This window comes from Kogia breviceps, chromosome 1 (genome assembly GCF_026419965.1).
Source record: "Kogia breviceps isolate mKogBre1 chromosome 1, mKogBre1 haplotype 1, whole genome shotgun sequence".
NCBI classification, from domain to species: Eukaryota; Metazoa; Chordata; class Mammalia; order Artiodactyla; family Physeteridae; genus Kogia; species Kogia breviceps.
Genome location: NC_081310.1, coordinates 57,639,341 through 57,655,730, shown reverse-complemented (window position 1 = coordinate 57,655,730; position 16,390 = coordinate 57,639,341). Strand labels below are relative to the sequence as shown.

General features: G+C 47.9%; 1 protein-coding gene across 1 annotated transcript; it reads left to right on the top strand.

Moving 5' to 3' along the window:
- Positions 1 to 10,547: 10,547 nt before the first annotated feature.
- LOC136793514 (Golgi-associated RAB2 interactor protein 6-like) lies at positions 10,548 to 16,384 on the top strand. The gene is made up of 3 exons (XM_067024828.1): positions 10,548 to 11,543; positions 11,795 to 11,942; positions 16,254 to 16,384. The coding sequence occupies exons 1-3, from the start codon at positions 10,548 to 10,550 to the stop codon at positions 16,382 to 16,384; spliced, it is 1,275 nt and encodes a 424-aa protein (XP_066880929.1).
- The last annotated feature ends 6 nt before the right edge of the window (positions 16,385 to 16,390 follow it).

Here is a 16,390-nt window from a genome sequence, read left to right as displayed (position 1 = left end):
TATTTTGGCACTTTTTAGTGATAAAATATTTTTAATAAATTTTTATTTTCTCTCTCTCTCTATTTTTAAATAAATTTGTTTATTTACTTATGGCTGCATTGGGTCTTCTTTGCTGCTTGCGGGCTTTCTCTAGTTGCGGCGAGCAGGGGCTACTCTTCATTGCGGCAGGCAGGCTTCTCATTGCGGTGGCTTCTCTTGTTGCGGAGCACGGACTCTAGGCGCGTGGGTTTCAGTACTTGTGGCACGTGGACTCAGTAGTTGTGGCTCGCGGGCTCTAGAGCACAGGCTCAGTTGTTGTGACACACGGGCTCAGTTGCTCAGCGGCATGTGGGATCTTCCTGGACCAGGGCTCGAACCCGTGTTCCCTGCATTTGCAGGCAGATTCTTAACTATTGCACCACCAGGGAAGCCGCTTATATATTTTTAATACATTTGTTTAGACATACTACTTTGGCTTAATAGACTGCAGTACAGTGTAAACATAACTTTTCTATACACTGGGGAACGCCCAAAATTGTGAGACTCGATTTATTGCAATATTCACCTTATTGTGGTGATCTGGAACCGAGCCCACAATACCCGAGGTATATATAATATATGTAGAGCTTCTATGAAATCTTTCTTTCTTTTTAAATTTATTTATTTTTGTGTGTGTGTGCGGTACGCGGGCCTCTCACTGCCGTGGCCTCTCCCGTTGCGGAGCACAGGCTCCGGACGTGCTGGCTCAGCGGCCATGGCTCACGGGCCCAGCCGCTCCGCGGCATGTGGGATCTTCCCGGACCGGGGCACGAACCCGTGTCCCATGCATCGGCAGGCGGACTCTCAACCACTGCGCCACCAGGGAAGCCCGAAATATTTCATTTTTGAAGAAGGATTTCTCGGGGGCTTCCGTGGTGGCTCAGTGGTTAACAATCCGCCTGCCGATGCAGGCGACACGGGTCCGAGCCCTGGTTCAGGAAGACCCCACATGCCGTGGAGCAGCTAAACCCGTGCGCCACAACTTCTGAAGCCCAAACGCCTAGAACCCATGCTCCGCAACAAGAGAAGCCACCACAATGAGAAGCCTGCGCACCACAACAAAGAGGAGCCCCCGCTCGCCGCAACTAGAGAAAGCCTGTGAGCAGCAGTGAAGACTCAATGCAGCCAAAAATTTAAACAAAAATTTTTTTAAAGGATTTCTCGGAACTTCCCTGGCAGTGCAGTGGTTAAGACTTTGCCTTCCAGTGCAGGGCGTGTGGGTTTGATCCCTGGTCGGGGAGCTAAGATCCCACATGCGTCATGGCCAAAAATCCAAAACATAAAGCAGAAGCAATATTGTCACAGATTCAATAAAGACTTTAAAAACGGCCCACATCGGGTTTCCCTGATGGCGCAGTGGTTGAGAATCGCCTGCTAATGCAGGGGACACGGGTTCGAGCCCCGGTCTGGGAGGATCCCGCATGCCGCGGAGCGGCTGGGCCCGTGAGCCACAATTACTGAGCCTGCGCGTCTGGAGCCTGTGCTCCGCAACAGGAGAGGCCGCGATAGTGAGAGGCCCGCGCACCGCGATGAAGAGTGGCCCCCGCTTGCCAAACTAGAGAAAGCCCTCGCACAGAAACGAAGACCCAACACAGCAAAAATAAATAAAATAAATTAATAAACTCCTGCACCCAACATCTTCTTTAAGAAAAAGGTGCACATCAAAAAAAAAAAAAAAAAAAAAAAAAAGCGGAGGTGGGGGATTTCTCTGAAAAAAATGTTTGAAAATCACTGCTGTAAAAACTTGAAGAAAGGTAAACGAGAACTCCAGGAACAAGTTTATTTATTTATACTCTGCCTATTCCAAGAGCAACCTAAAGTGACTTACAAGACTAGATATGACACAACAAGGGTTTTTTGCTTGTTTGTTTGTTTGTTTTGTTTCAGTAAAGAAGGAACACGAAAGAGGGGAAAGTCGTGGTGGGAAAAGTCAGATGTTGCCAGGGTAAGGTTTAGGCACCAGTGCCTGGGCTGAGGGGCTGCTGGCGGGTTGGGAAGCAGAGGCTGCAGCTGGTGGGCATGGTGCCCCAGAAGGGTCATGTAGACACAGCCATTCTCCACCTGCAAGAGGAGATGACACCTTGGGCAGGGCCCCGAGCTCCTCATGGATGTTCCTAGAAAATTCGTTAGAGTCCTTTAAAGGAACTTTAAGACCCTGGACAAGCACATCCTCCTCCCTCCTGGCAAGCAGCCTTATCCTCCCCTTCCCTGACAACCCACAGACCAGGGCAAAGGCAGGGCTCTGCCTGCCCACATGGGTGTATTCAGTCCTCTGCCGCCACAACCCCCCTCACACTACCATACACAGGCCAGCCACCTCCCCAAAAATTATCGCAGAGGGACAAAACCCAGAACGTCATACCCAAGGATCTCTGCTAAATAAGAATAGCAGGGACTTCCCCGGTGATCCAGTGGGTAAGATTCCACGCTCCCAATGCAGGGGGCCGTGGTTCGATCCCCGGTCGGGGAACTGGATCCCACATGCGTGCTGCAGCTAAAAGTCCACGTGCCACAACTAAAGATCCCGCGTGCCACAACAAAGATACCGACGCGGTGCAGCCAAAATAAATAAATAATTTTTTATTTTTTTTTAAAGAATAGTGTGTTGACTCCATGCCAGACACTGTTCTGACCCCTTTGTATGTGTTAACTTCTCTGATTCTCACAACAACACTATGATTATTTCCATCTGACAGATCAAGGAACAGAGATGCAGCGAGGTTAAGGTCACTTTCCCAAGGGGATATGAATGGTGACAGTGCTGAGATTTGAACCCGGTTTGGCCCTATGCTCGTAACTACTCATCATGCAACCTCTCAGTCCGCCAACCCGTTCCAGCCAGCTGGCTGGGGGTAGAAAGTGAGTGATGCTCTCTGTCCCTGAGGTTGCACTTCTGAGGTTTACCCTCAAGTGGACCTCTCAGCCTCATTCTGTTCTATCCTGTTTGGTGGCCACAGATGGCACTTTGCCCTCTGTCCAGCCATTCACTGGTGCTGTCAATTCCAAGGAAAACCCAAGGTTTGAGGGAGTGAGGGAGCTCAGGGCAGGCCTTCCTCACAGTGGAAGGCTAAATGTGAAAGACAGCATCATGGTTGGTCCGCGGTTCCATCCTATTGACAATAATAATTGTGACAGATGCCACTGACAGCAGGTGCTGCTCCAGACATCTTATATGCATTCTCTCATTTAATCCTCCAAGCAACTGAGCTGGCAGTTGCTGTGGGATTTCGCTGTGGGATGTGGGGATGGGGGTGGGAATTAAAGCCTAGAGAGGTTAAGTAACTCCCTAGAGGACACAGCGAATTCCCCTCTGCTTCCCTCCGCCCCCTAGGGCTGCAGCACCTCTGCTCTCTCCACGGTCACCGCCCCGTGCCCTTGTGCTTCCTAAACCCATTTGCACAGAAGTTCCTTCATGATTTCTCAGGATCTTTCTTTGCTTCTCCTCCTGCCTCAGACTGTCAGTTCCTCAAAAACCAGGGCTGTATTTACCAGTTCTCTTTATGGCCTCTCCTCTCCAACGCCAAGGGCCCCACGTGAAGCTTTTCATAAGGTGGACCCTAGTGAGATGCTCCAGCTTCTAATGCAGCTATCACTGCATTAGCAGCTGGCACCACTGGTAGAAATGCACAAATTAAGAAACAGCCAAAAATCTGCTCTTCACTCCAAAGAACTCTTCACTTGCCTAGATAGGCATAAAGCATGTGTCTGTCTAAACCTTTCAGAAAAACGCCTACCCATGAGTGTCTAAGACCCAACCATGTAAATCATGATGCAAATGAGGCAGTAGCCACGGGGCTGGTTGCCAGTCCACACAGCCAATTGCATCTGCTCATACCCAGAGACACCACAATACTGGCAGGAAAACCCCACTCCTCCAAGCTCGTCCCTGCCCTGATGACTCAGAGATAACCGTGCAGCACTTTACTTGGCAGCCTCTCAAAGCAGCCTCTTAGCTTCCCTGCCAATCCTCCTGCATCCCCACCCCGACCCGGCACAGGCGGGGAGAGGTGATCACAGAAGAGCTGTTTCTGGCTGTCCTTGCAGGACAGCAACAGTGACTGCCCAGCCTTGCTCAGGAAAACACATTCATGTAACCCCGAGCAACCCCTGGGCAAGCAGCAGCGATAGAAGGAAACAGGTGTGAGCCTGGCTTAGGTTTGGGGAAAGCATCATTAACTTGAACAGTGCACAGACTTTGTGACAACGTAGTGATGGGACCAGAGTTTACTTTTGTACAGTGAGGAAACTAATTTCTTAGCAAACTAATCCAATTCTTTGTTCATTTGTTCAATGCATAGATAAGAACACACTCAAGGAGGGTTAGAAAACGCCCCAAAAATGGCCAAGAAAAAAAAAAATGGATAAGAGAATCCGTCATAGCACCCTGGTCTATGGGTGAGAATCAGGCATTTTCAAGCTGTTTCGAAGCCCTCACATGTAGCAGGAAAACAGACCTGTGAATCTTAGTGCTTCCCTCTTTGTTGCGGCAGAGTCACGGGACCCTCTTTTTTAGCCCTCTGTCACTCCACTCCATGATAATACGTATCCTTGAAAGAAATAAAAGCCCTTGTGCTTTACAATATTTAAATAATTTATTTTTAATTTTATTTATTTTTGAGGATGTATCTTTTAAAAATATTTATTTACTTATTTATGTATTTTTGGCTGCATCGGGTCTTAGTTGCAGCACACGGGATCTTTGGTTACGGCGTGTGGACTTCTCTCTAGTTATGGTGTGCGGGCTCCAGAGCACATGGGCCCTGTAGTTGCAACACGCGGTCTCACTAGTTGTGGCGTGCGGGCTTAGTCGCCCCGCGGCACGTGGGATCTTTAGTTCCCAAATCAGGGATCAAACCTGCGTCCCCTGCATTGGAAGGCGGATTCTCAACCACTGGACCACCAGGGCAGTCCCAGTAATTTATTTTTAATTCTGTTTGCTCTCTCTACCTATGAGATGACCCCAAAGAATGACTTTTTAAAAGTCACTTTGGCTTTGGAATGTCCTAAGTCTTTGCCACTCAAAGTCTGGTCCACAGACTAGCAGCACTGGCATCACGTGGGAGCTTGTTAGAGATGCACACTTTCATCATCCAGATATCCTGGGTCAGGGTCTGCGGTTCAGCAAGATCCTCTGATGCTTCCAATGCAAATTAAAGTTTGAGAAGCACCTTGTTGGATATTATCTTCATGGGCAGTGACTTTCCTTGCAGAATTTTGCTTTGCTCCCAAGGATGCTAACAGGGGCTCGTCTTCTCTGAGCGTATGCCTTGTTCTGGGGACAGCCAGCCCTGGGCAGAGTTGAGGGCGGGAGGAGCAGAGAGAAAACAACCCAAGGACTGCAAGGACAGATCACGTAGGGAGTGTGTGCATGTCATGACCTTGGCAACTGGCCTCTAGATCAAGAGGAGCAAATGAGGGGAAAGAAGCCCAGAAAGCAGGCTCTCCCGGGAGGGCAGCAGCGGGGTGCGAAGAAGCACCTGTCTTGATGCAGGTGGTAGGAAGGAAGAGAGAAGCCCTTCAGGCTCAGCACAGTGACCCACGGGGTCTCTATTTCAGCCCAGCCCACAGGGTAGGTGGGCTAGGGGCCGAAGAATGGTCAAAGGCAAGGAGCCAGCCTGAGAACTGGACCCAGACCTTATCCAGATGTCCTGGCCTGTCCGCCCCTGACTTGTGCTGAGCATATGAGAGAAACAGGTTGTGATTCATGGGCAAAGAGGTCAAAGCTGGCCTTGCCTCCAGCTGACAGACCAGAGGAAGCCAGTGGGAGGGGGAGGGGGGTGTAGATGGCACCGACTTAGAGCCAACTGCTGCACGGGAAAACTTGTGTAATTTTCTCTGGAAAAATCCTGAGCCCACAGGATGAGCACAGCAGGAGCCACACCACTTTATACCCTTAAGAGATCATTCTAGTATTTCTTTCCTCCTCGGTGTTTCCTAGACAGAAGTCAGACCCCTGACTGTAGGGACGTATACTGAGCCCTTTGAGTTACCTGTTGAAGAAAGTCTTTCTTGACCTTAACGGGTGGGGGAAGCCCTCCCAAATCCCTTCACAATCTCTTCCCTCTCCACCCTTTTATATCCTCAGCTTAGCTGAGAGGTTTCAATGATCATGTGACAAGCTCTCAGCTACTTTTGTGGTACATTTTGCATACAGGCTAGCACTGCCTTTGGAATGTGGCATCTACTGTAAATTGATAGCTGAGTCAAAACTTCAACATTATACCTTGTGGTATGGGAAACAGAAAAAAAAAACCTGGGAAAACCCTAAGTGCTTATCAATATTGGTTCAGTACACTGTAGAATACATGCAGTGGTTAAAAAGAACAAGGCCCCTTTTGATGTATGAACATGAGATGGTAACCAAGCTATATTATGGGCAAAAGCAAGCATCTTGTATTGTCTTAGTTATGTCTAAAAGGAGAGGGAAAGACGTCCACATCTTGTCTTTATATGCATAGAATATTTCTGAATGTACATACTAGAAACTGGATTGTCCACTACTTCTAAGTAAGGGGCCTTAAAGGTCAGAGTTCAGGGGAAGAGTTAGCTCTTACTGTGTAGGGGGTCTCCGAAGTTTGTTTGTTTGTTTGTTTGTTTTTTTTTACTGTAAGTATAGATTACATTTTCAATTCCCAAAAGATTATAGAGTCATTTAAAATGGTGATTATGAAAATTAATGAAGCAATATGGAAAATTTTATGATGTAATGTTAAATGAAAAAAGCAAGATTCAAAGTCATTAGGTACGTTCTGATTTCAGTCATGCAAAGGTAAGCAAACGAATGAAGACATGACGGACATGAACAAACTTTAAGAGTAGTTTTGTTATGGTTGCTGAGATTTTCCAACCTTATAAAAATTAACTTTATTGAAGTATATACACAAAAACGCACCCATTTTAAGTATACATTTGGATGAATTCTGACAAATTCATACACCCATGTAATCAAGTTACAGAACATTTCCATCATTCCCCAAAGTTTCTTTTTGCCCCATCCCATTCAGTCCTGACCTGCAATCAGTAATGTCACTAGAAATTAGATTTGGCTTTTCCAGAGTTTCCGATAAATGGAATCATACAGTGTGTACCCTTTTTGTGTCTTGGCCTTTTTGCCTCAGCATAATGTTTGTATCCATCCTCCTCTTCTTCCTCAGTAAATCCTGGGCAATGTACCTAGCTAAAAGATTACACTTCCCTGCATTCCTTGCAACTAGATGTGGTCATATGATACAATGATGGCCAAAGAAACATAACTAGAAGGGTCATGTGGGACTTCTGGAAGGCTCTGTAAAAGTGAGAGGCAGACCACCTTTCTCTTTCCTTCCCCTTTCTCTTGCTGATGGCCTGGAATATGGACTTGATGAATGGGGCTCCAGCAGCCATCTTGGAATATGAAGTGACCCTAAGGATAACCAGGAAAAGACAATGAGCCTAGGTCTCTGATGACACAGTGGAGCTGCCATACCAGCTTGACTCCCTCCCTTTCAGACTGCTTTTAAATGAGACTACATATATATCTTGTTTAAGTGCAAATCTTTGGCGTTCCAAATTATCTGTAGTTGAAACTAATGCTACTTACTCCATCAGCCTTCTAGCACTATCTGATGATTTTAAATTATGTATAAGTTTGATTAAAAAATAAATTTTAATTAAAAACAAGCTTTTATATCAATTCTGGCAAAAACAGTTCAAGAAAAACATCACAGACCGACATCGTTCATAAATACAGATACAAAAATTCCTGACAAAATTCTGGCCAGTTGAATCCAGCAATATGTTCAAATAATGCACCATGACCACATGGGGTTTCCCAGGAGTGAATGGCCAACTCAGCATCTAAACAACAATCAGTGTACTTGACCACATTAACGGAATGAAGGATTAAAAATCAAGTAATCAGGGCGTCCCTGGTGGCGCAGTGGTTGAGAGTACGCCTGCCGATGCAGGGGACGCGGGTTCGTGTCCCGGTCCGGGAAGATCCCACATGCCGCGAAGCGGCTGGGCCCGTGGGCCATGGCCGCTGAGCCTGCGCGTCCGGAGCCTGTGCTCCGCAATAGGAGAGGCCACAGCGGTGAGAGGCCCGCGTACCGAAAAAAAAAAAAAAAAAAATATCAAGTATTCAGCTCAATAGATGCAGAAAAAGCATTTGAAAAACACCAATAATCCTTCACGATAAAAATGCCAGAAAACTAAAACTAGAAGTGAATTTCTTAAACTTGACAAAAGTCAATTCTGAAATAAAACTACAGCTAACAACATACTTTATGGTGAAAGATTGAAGATTTCCCCTGAGAGAGGGAACAATGAAAAGATAACTGCTCTTAACCCATCTATTCAATTCTAGGCTGGAGCCTTTAGCTAATGCATAAAGAAAGAACATGAAATAAAAGTCACACAGTTTGGAAAGGAAAAAGTAAAACTTTCTTTACAGGCAGCATCATTGTCTACAGAGAAAATTCCAAGGAATCCTTAAAAAAAAAACAAACAAAAAAACACCAAAACTAGAATTAGTAAGTGAATTTAGCAAGGTGAAAGGACACATGATCAACACACAAAAACCAATAAACCAGCACGAACAACTGGAAAATTACAATCTTACAAATCCCATTGACAATAATATCAGAAAGCATCAAATATTTAGGGATAAATTTACTGGAAGATGTGCAACACATCTACAGTGAATTTTTATAATACATTGTATAAGCCGAGAGATATTTAAAATGTTTAAATAAAAGACTAGATAGTATCACCTGCATGGATTAGAAGGTTTAAGATTATCAAATGTCAATTCTCCCCAAATTGACCTATAAATTTAATGCAACCATATTTGAAGACAACTGTGGTTTCTAGACAATGACAAGATAATTCTAAATTAATATGAAATTTTAAAAATAATACAGTAAATTTAAAATTGAATAAAATAAGATTAATGCTGTAAAAGAGACACATATGAGATTGTACAATAGCACAGAGGAAGGAAGAATAGGTTCGATTAGGTAATTCAGGGGAGGCTCCTCAAAGGAGGTACCATTTGAACGGGCAGTTGAAAGATGACTGAGGACTTCCCACGTGGGCATTGATTTACTTAGGCTTTGCTGAGCATAAAAAACTACAACCCATCTCACTCAGTCAGGTAAGGGGCTTGCACGTGCAACTGTCCAGGAGAGAAGTCTCATAGAAATCTCTGGTGAGGACTTCCCTGGTGGCACAGTGATTAAGAACCCACCCGCCAATGCAGGGGACATGGGGTTCGATCCCTGGTCGGGGAAGATCCCACACGCCGTGGAGCAACTCAGCCCGTGCACCACACCTACTGAGCCTGCGCTCTAGAGCCCAGGAGCCACAACTACTGAGCCCACGCGCCACAATGACTGAAGCCCACCTACCCTAGAACCCGCGTGCTGCAACTACTGAAGCATGCACACCTAGAGCCCGTGCTCTGCCACAAGAGAAGCCACCACAATGAGAAGCCTGCACACCACAACGAAGGGTAGCCCCCGCCTGCCGCAACTAGAAAAAGCCTTCGTGCACCAACAAAGACCCAACGCAGTGGAAAAAACAAAAAAAAACAAGAAGAGAAATCTTTGGTGAGACCTCACGGTTTCTGGGCTTGGAGGGCAGTTCTGGATCTGAGGTTCCTTTCCTGATCTTAGCAGCCAGAACCCCTAAATAGTTAATGTAGTCTTCTGTCTGTCTCTATCTTTTCTTGCCTCCTCCTACCAATTTTTAATGTTATTATTAAAAATCACCATCGATGTTTACTGAGATTTTATGAAAGGACAGACTAAGGATCGCCACCGCCAGCTCTACGTTATTCGATACAATTAAACCATGGGCTTAAATGGTTCAAATTTAGCCCATCATCATACATTCCTATAGATTTCATCCAGTAGCTAAATCTGGGGGAGGAAAAGAAAAAGGACCCACACAAAATTTTCCCAGTTGAAGACATTTTTATTCTAGTAGCCACCTCAGTCGCTGGCAGGATGGGCCTGTCCTCCGCGGGGGCAATAGCGCGTTTGGGAGAGGATGGGGGCCCTGCACTGGGCGGGCAGGGCGGGGCAGCTGGGGGATGAGGCAAAGAGCTATGTGACAGTGATAGGTCACAAAGGGCATCAGAGGATAAATAGGCTGTGCCAGGGCCTTTGGCCAAGAAAGTGGTTACTTCTCTCACTAGGACTGACGTTCACAGCCGCTTGGGGAGATAAAAACCCAGAAGCGGAAGTGAGCTGAGGCCGAGGGGGAGCCTACCATACCTCTCTACACACTTGAAGAGATTCAGCCTGGGGTCCAGCCGCCCTACAGAGTCCCCGCTGTGACCATCGGTGCCCCTACCCACACCCCTGCCTCTGGGAGACCCTGAGGCAAAGGTGGGGGCCTGTGGGCTGGGCTTGGAAGACCTGCCATAAGGCCGCCTGCGTGACACAGGAGCACTACAGCTCGCTCTGCTCTTCGGCCCATTAGGCCGAGGGAGGGAAGAGCCAGGGGCCCGCCTTAACCACGCTGCCTGGCAGTGATCGAAGACAGCCATGAGTGGGGACTCTCTGCTCCCGTATCACACGGCCCAGAGCAGCACCGGGCTGGGCCTGTTCAAAAGCACCTTGGGGGAGCTGCAGCAGCAACTGCACAACGGCGAATACGACATATTCAAGTACGCGCCGATATTCGAGAGCGACTTTATCCAGATCACGAAGAGGGGACACGTGATTGACGTGCACAACTGTGACTGCACGGTGACCGTGGGCATCGCATCCACCAGCCCCGTCCTCCCACTCCCAGACATCATGCTGCTGGCCCGACGGGCCACCGGCTGTGAACAGCACGCTGAGCACAGCCAGCTCACCAAGGGGAAGAGCCACAAGGTTGCCAAGACCTTAGAGCTCACCAGGCTCCTTCCCTTGAAGTTTGTGAGGATCTCCACGCACGATCGTGACAAACGACAGCTGCGCGTGAAGTTTGCCACTGGCCGCTCCTTCTACCTGCAGCTGTGTGCCCCTCTGGACGCGCAGGAAGACCTCTTCGCCTACTGGGAAGAGCTGATTTACCTCCTGCGACCACCATTGGACGGTCACAGCCGCACCTACGCTGTTCCAGCCGGGGACATGATCTGCAGGACTCTGTTCGAGGAGGAGGAGGAGGACGGGAGGAGCCCGGCAGTGGAGGATTTCCAAGGAGAGTGGGATGAGGACCAGGTGAGCATCAGGAGCCTCCACACGCCCTCTGAGGTGGCCGCGGTCGGGTCTGCAGCTTTTGCTGGCGGGGAGGGGATCCAACTGGACTCCCACAAGCCCGATACCATGTCCGATGTGGCCACTGCCAAAGCAAAACCTACAGTGCTTGACAAAGAGTCAGCATCGCGGGCAACGACAAAGGTGGAGACAGCAGGGGTGGCAGGCGGCACCGCAGCGGGTGCTTTGAGCGTGGCAGAGATCCAGTCTCCTGCCCCCGAAGAGCAGAGCACGGCCATAGCAGCCACAGCCAGCAAGGGTCCAGGAGCAAGTAAAACCAACACAGCCACTGGGGGCACTGCGGGGAACAAGACCATCCAAAAAGCAGCCGGCCCGGGCTCAGGCAGCCGGAGAGCCACTAGAGACGACCAAAAGGAGAAAGGCCACGGCAGCCCGGGGGACAACAAGCAGGGCACTGCTCACAAAGCCATCAGCCGTGCTCCCATCACCAACGAGTCCAGGACCTCGCACAAATCGGGCAGGAGCTTACCTACAGCAAGTTCAGGTTCCATCACCAAGAGACTCAGCAGGATCGGCTCTTTCTTCAGGAATGTCAGAGCCAAGCTTACGACAAAGACAGTGTGGCCTCATCACGCGAGGAATATGTGAGCATCCCGCCGAAGGCAGTGGAAGGAACCCCAATGGAGGCCATCACAGAGACAGCAGAGAGTGGCCAGGGCCTGGAAATCACTGGTGGTGTGACATCTGAGACCACGGAGCCAGCGACCGTTGAAGGACCTAGAGCTGGGAGCTGCAAAGGGAACCAGGGCTCAGGGAAATACTCCTCGAGAGCCCATTGCAGCTTCCTACGGAAATTGAAATAAAAATCTGAGAATGCATGCCGTGTTCTGTCTGACTTTCTAGGTCCCGAAGCCCAGACGGAGCCTCACAGTGGATTCTGGGAGGTCAGCTGCGCCACAGTCTGAGACCCAGTGTCCAGTCAAGCGCAGCCCCACCTCACACACATGCTCAGCGCCAACAGCGGTGCTCCATCTGGCCTCCACTCCTTTCTGGCTTTGCCCCCCCGCCCCACAGCCATGGTGGAAAGTCAGACTATGGCCTGGGAAGCTCTCCTTCACTATGCCCGGATTGTTTTTTATAAATGCTTATTCCCTCTGAAGGCCTGTAAACAAAGCAAGAACAGGGACTCATGTCCCCTCGGGCTATTCAGTGGACAGAAATAAGGGCAGCAGTAGTGGCTAGCAATCAGAACAGCAAGCACTCTCACCTAGACTTAGCCGTTCCCTTCCCAGGTATATACCCTGGAGAAACACACATGTTCTAAGGAACAACTGTGAGAATGTGTATAGCAAAAATAACTTAACAGCAAAACACAGGAAACAGCCCAAATTTCCATCAACAGAATTAATACAGCAGACTATGAAGTGAGTGCAATATTCAATAGTGAAAAATAAATGAGCTACACACATTAGCATAGATCAACTTCTCCTGGTTTTTAAAAACATCAAAAGAATGGGATACAATTCCACTCACGGAACCATTCTGAAACAAGCTCAAACAATGTATTGCATAGGGTACATGTTTTAAAAACAACTGTAGCTAAACGTGAGGGAAGAGTAAACACAAAATTCGGGACAGTTTTCTCTAGGGTGGAAAGGCTAGGTCAAGGAGGTTGACACAAGGCTGTCAGTGCTGCTGGGAATCGCTCCGTCTCTTAGGCAAGATGGTAGGTACACAGGTGGTGTATTTTTCACATTTTACTAACTCTGAAATCAGCATCGCGGCACTTGTGATGAAGTTATTGCCAATGCCTTTCTCTATTTTTCACTTTTCTTTATGCACAAAGGTGATGTCAGAAAGGTTTGGCATCTTTAAATTACATTTATTTAAGGTAAAGTACAAGAACGCTGGTTTGGTTATTAGGAAAAGAAGGAACGATATGCCTACTTTCCAGATAAGAACACTGAGGCTCAGAGAAGGTAACCTGCTCCAGTCGCACATGGGATCTTTGCAGAACAGTCATCCACCAGCCCACTTCTTTACGCAAAGCCCTGTCCGGGGCACGGGAAGGAGGCAAGCAAACAAGCCTGAGATAGGACCGGCACAAGAACCCGAGGCACCAGCATTCTTACCATCATGTTCCAAAACTACAGAGATGAGCATCAATTTTACTAGACTGAGCGGAGGGAGGGGTGGGGGCTGGGAGCCGGTTATCGGACTTCAGTGAGCTCACAGCTCTTAGCTGGCCTTCTCTCGAGAGCATCCAGACCACCCCTGAGCTGCGTCTGGCTCCCTGGCTTCTACCTCTAGCCTCTGGCATGACCCGCGCTGCAGCCATAAACACGCTCCCACCTGGAATTCCAGCCTTCACTCCTGGAACACCCAGCGTCCAGTCCTCCTGCAGCCACTAATTAAACTTTCGAATGCCCTACTCAGAAGGGTTTCTCCATACCAAATCTGATGGTGGTTCCTCTTCTTGGTGATTAAGAAATTCAGAGGGAGAAGGCTCAGGATGATAGCGATGGCGGCGAGGGCCGAGGGTCCTAGAAGCTGGAGACAAAGGGCAGGATGTCACGAGACAATTCCAGAAGCCCAGCTGTCATTACGGGGGTGGGGGGAGGCTCAGACTTGGGCCCTAAGGCAGGGAGGTGTCAGAGAGTCCAATGAGGGCAGCTACCAGGTTATAGAGACCAGGACTCATGGGCTCCTCAGATGGAAATACCTGTGGAAGATGGAGTCCATCTCCGTTAGGGATGGGAGAGAGGGGGAATGATGCACCTCACAAAATGGAATGGGGGCAGGGTCACAGTCAAGACGGGTCATGCACGTAGATGGGCCGCGCCTGGCTAGAACGGTGAAGACAGACTCTGGAATCGGGATCTGGGTTCAAATGCTGACTTTACACACACTGGTGTGGCCTTGGGCAAGTTACTGACCCTCCCTAAGCTGCAGTTGCTCACATTAAATGGAAATAGAGCTATTCCCAGTCTGCCTGTAGTGAGTGCTGGTGTCATACAATCAATGATTATCCCCTGACAAGGGTTGCCAGATTTAGCAAATAAATATATTAAACTGCCTGCCCAGTGACATTTTCATTTCAGATAAACAGCAAATAAGTTTTTAGTATAAGCATATCCCATGTCATGTTTGGGATATACTTATAATAAAAATTCTTCTGTTTATCTGAAATTCATCTTTAACTGGACATCCTGTATTTTGTCTGGCAGCCCTACCCCCCAGCTCTGTGACTTGGGACAGTTATCTTCCCTCCCTCTTTCATTTCTCTATCTGGAAAATGTGGAGGTGGACAGTAGGGTAAATGATTTTTAATTGGCTGTAATGTGAGATTCCTCCTGACGTCATTTGGGTCCATTCTCTAGACGAGCCCCACCCCCCTCTTCAGTCTGTGGGCCTCATTTTCAGCTCTCAGCCCCTAAGAATGTTTAGTTTCTAATCTTGACACCCTAGCAAGCCAGTGTTTCATTTATGCCGCAACTGCGCCCCCCAGTGGCCAAATGGAGAGGTGCCCAGAAGGCAAACACCTGCCTACAGCTGGGGTGGGAGAATAGTCAAAGGAATGTGAACAGAAGGTTAAATACACTCTCTCTGGCAAAAATGCTACAAATGTTAACGGTAGCAACCCCAATTCCTACCGCTCCCCCTTTACCAGGGTCTCATGGTGACTTTCTGATGTTAGGACCACCTGCCAAGAGTCAGGGAAAGTGATGGGTGTGTTGTCTGCAGTTTCACTTGAGTCACGGGTCGGCCTGTTTAACTGCCCTGCATTTTCCCCACTGTCCTTCCTCCCTTTCTCTCTAATAATAACAGCCAACAGTTATGCACTTGCTGAGCACCCTCTGTATGCTAGGTCCTAGACTGCAAGGTAGCAAGTCCAAAAGTGTCCAGGCCCCAAGCCCTTATTGTGGGGACACTGGAGCAGTAGCAGAGGTACAATAATGATGATAACACACAGCTGGTATTCTGGAGCATTCCACACTCACTCACAATCAATATGCCGTTGATACACTCACCCAGGGGCCTGTGAAACACAGCACATGGGCCAGATCTCTCCACCTGTTTACATGCCGACCTCAAGCCATACAAAGATTGTTTATCGTTCTTACATTTTAAAATGATTGAAGAAAATCAAACGAAGATGATTTCATGATATGTGTAAATTACATGAAATTCAAACTTCAGTGTCCATAAGCAATTTTATTGGAACACCACCAGGCCTGTTTGATTAGTATTGCCTGTGGCTGCTTGTGCACTAGAAGGGAAGAGTTAAATAGTTTTGAGAGAGACCCTATGGCCCCTAACATCTAAAATATCTACAATCTGCTCCTTTACAGAAAAGTCTGTGAGCCTGGAACCAGCCCTCATGGAGCAGAGCTGAAGAAGATCTTCAGATGAACTGCCCCACCCCCATGCATAACCAACAAGACAATTAAACACCTATAGGGTATAGCTGTGTCCCAGATGCTATCTAAGTGCTTCACAGGTATTAGCTCATTTAATTCCTCAGCAACTCAAGGGCTGGGGCACTTCAGTTAATTACAGTCCTCACTTTGCCAATGAGGAAATGACGCACGGAGAGGCTAAGTTACTTACTGGAAGGTTTTACAACTAGCAAGTGCTGAAAGCAGGTTTCGAACCCAGGCAGTCCCACTACAAAGTCTGTGATTTTAATTAAAAAGAAAAAAGAAAATCCTGCACCACAAAACAGATATAAGAAAGTTAGAAAAAGTTCTGATTTTTTTTTTTTTTTTGGCCTGGTTGGCTACTTAATGCTTTTAGAAAACCAAGTAGTAAATTCTTTCCCCTAAATTTTCTTTCCCTTTTTTTTGTTGTTGGTAGTGGTGGTGGTGATGGTGCCCTACCATTACTGGTAACTTCAAAACATGCCTAATCTGCTCACTTGTTACCCCGATATCACACCCAAAAAGTGCCAATGTCATCACCATCATCATCATACAGATGAGGAAACTGAGGCCCTGAGAGGTGAGCATCCAGCCCAAGGTGAAGTGAAGGTCATCCTCGTCTAAGACTTTGCCCATTACATCAGCCCGCAGTGTGCAGATGGAGATAGGATTGAGGAGGAGGAGTGGGTGGAGGAGAGGAAGGAGGAGGAGGAGGAGGAGGGGGAGAACGAGGAGGAGGAGGGGGAGGGGGGGTGAGGAAGA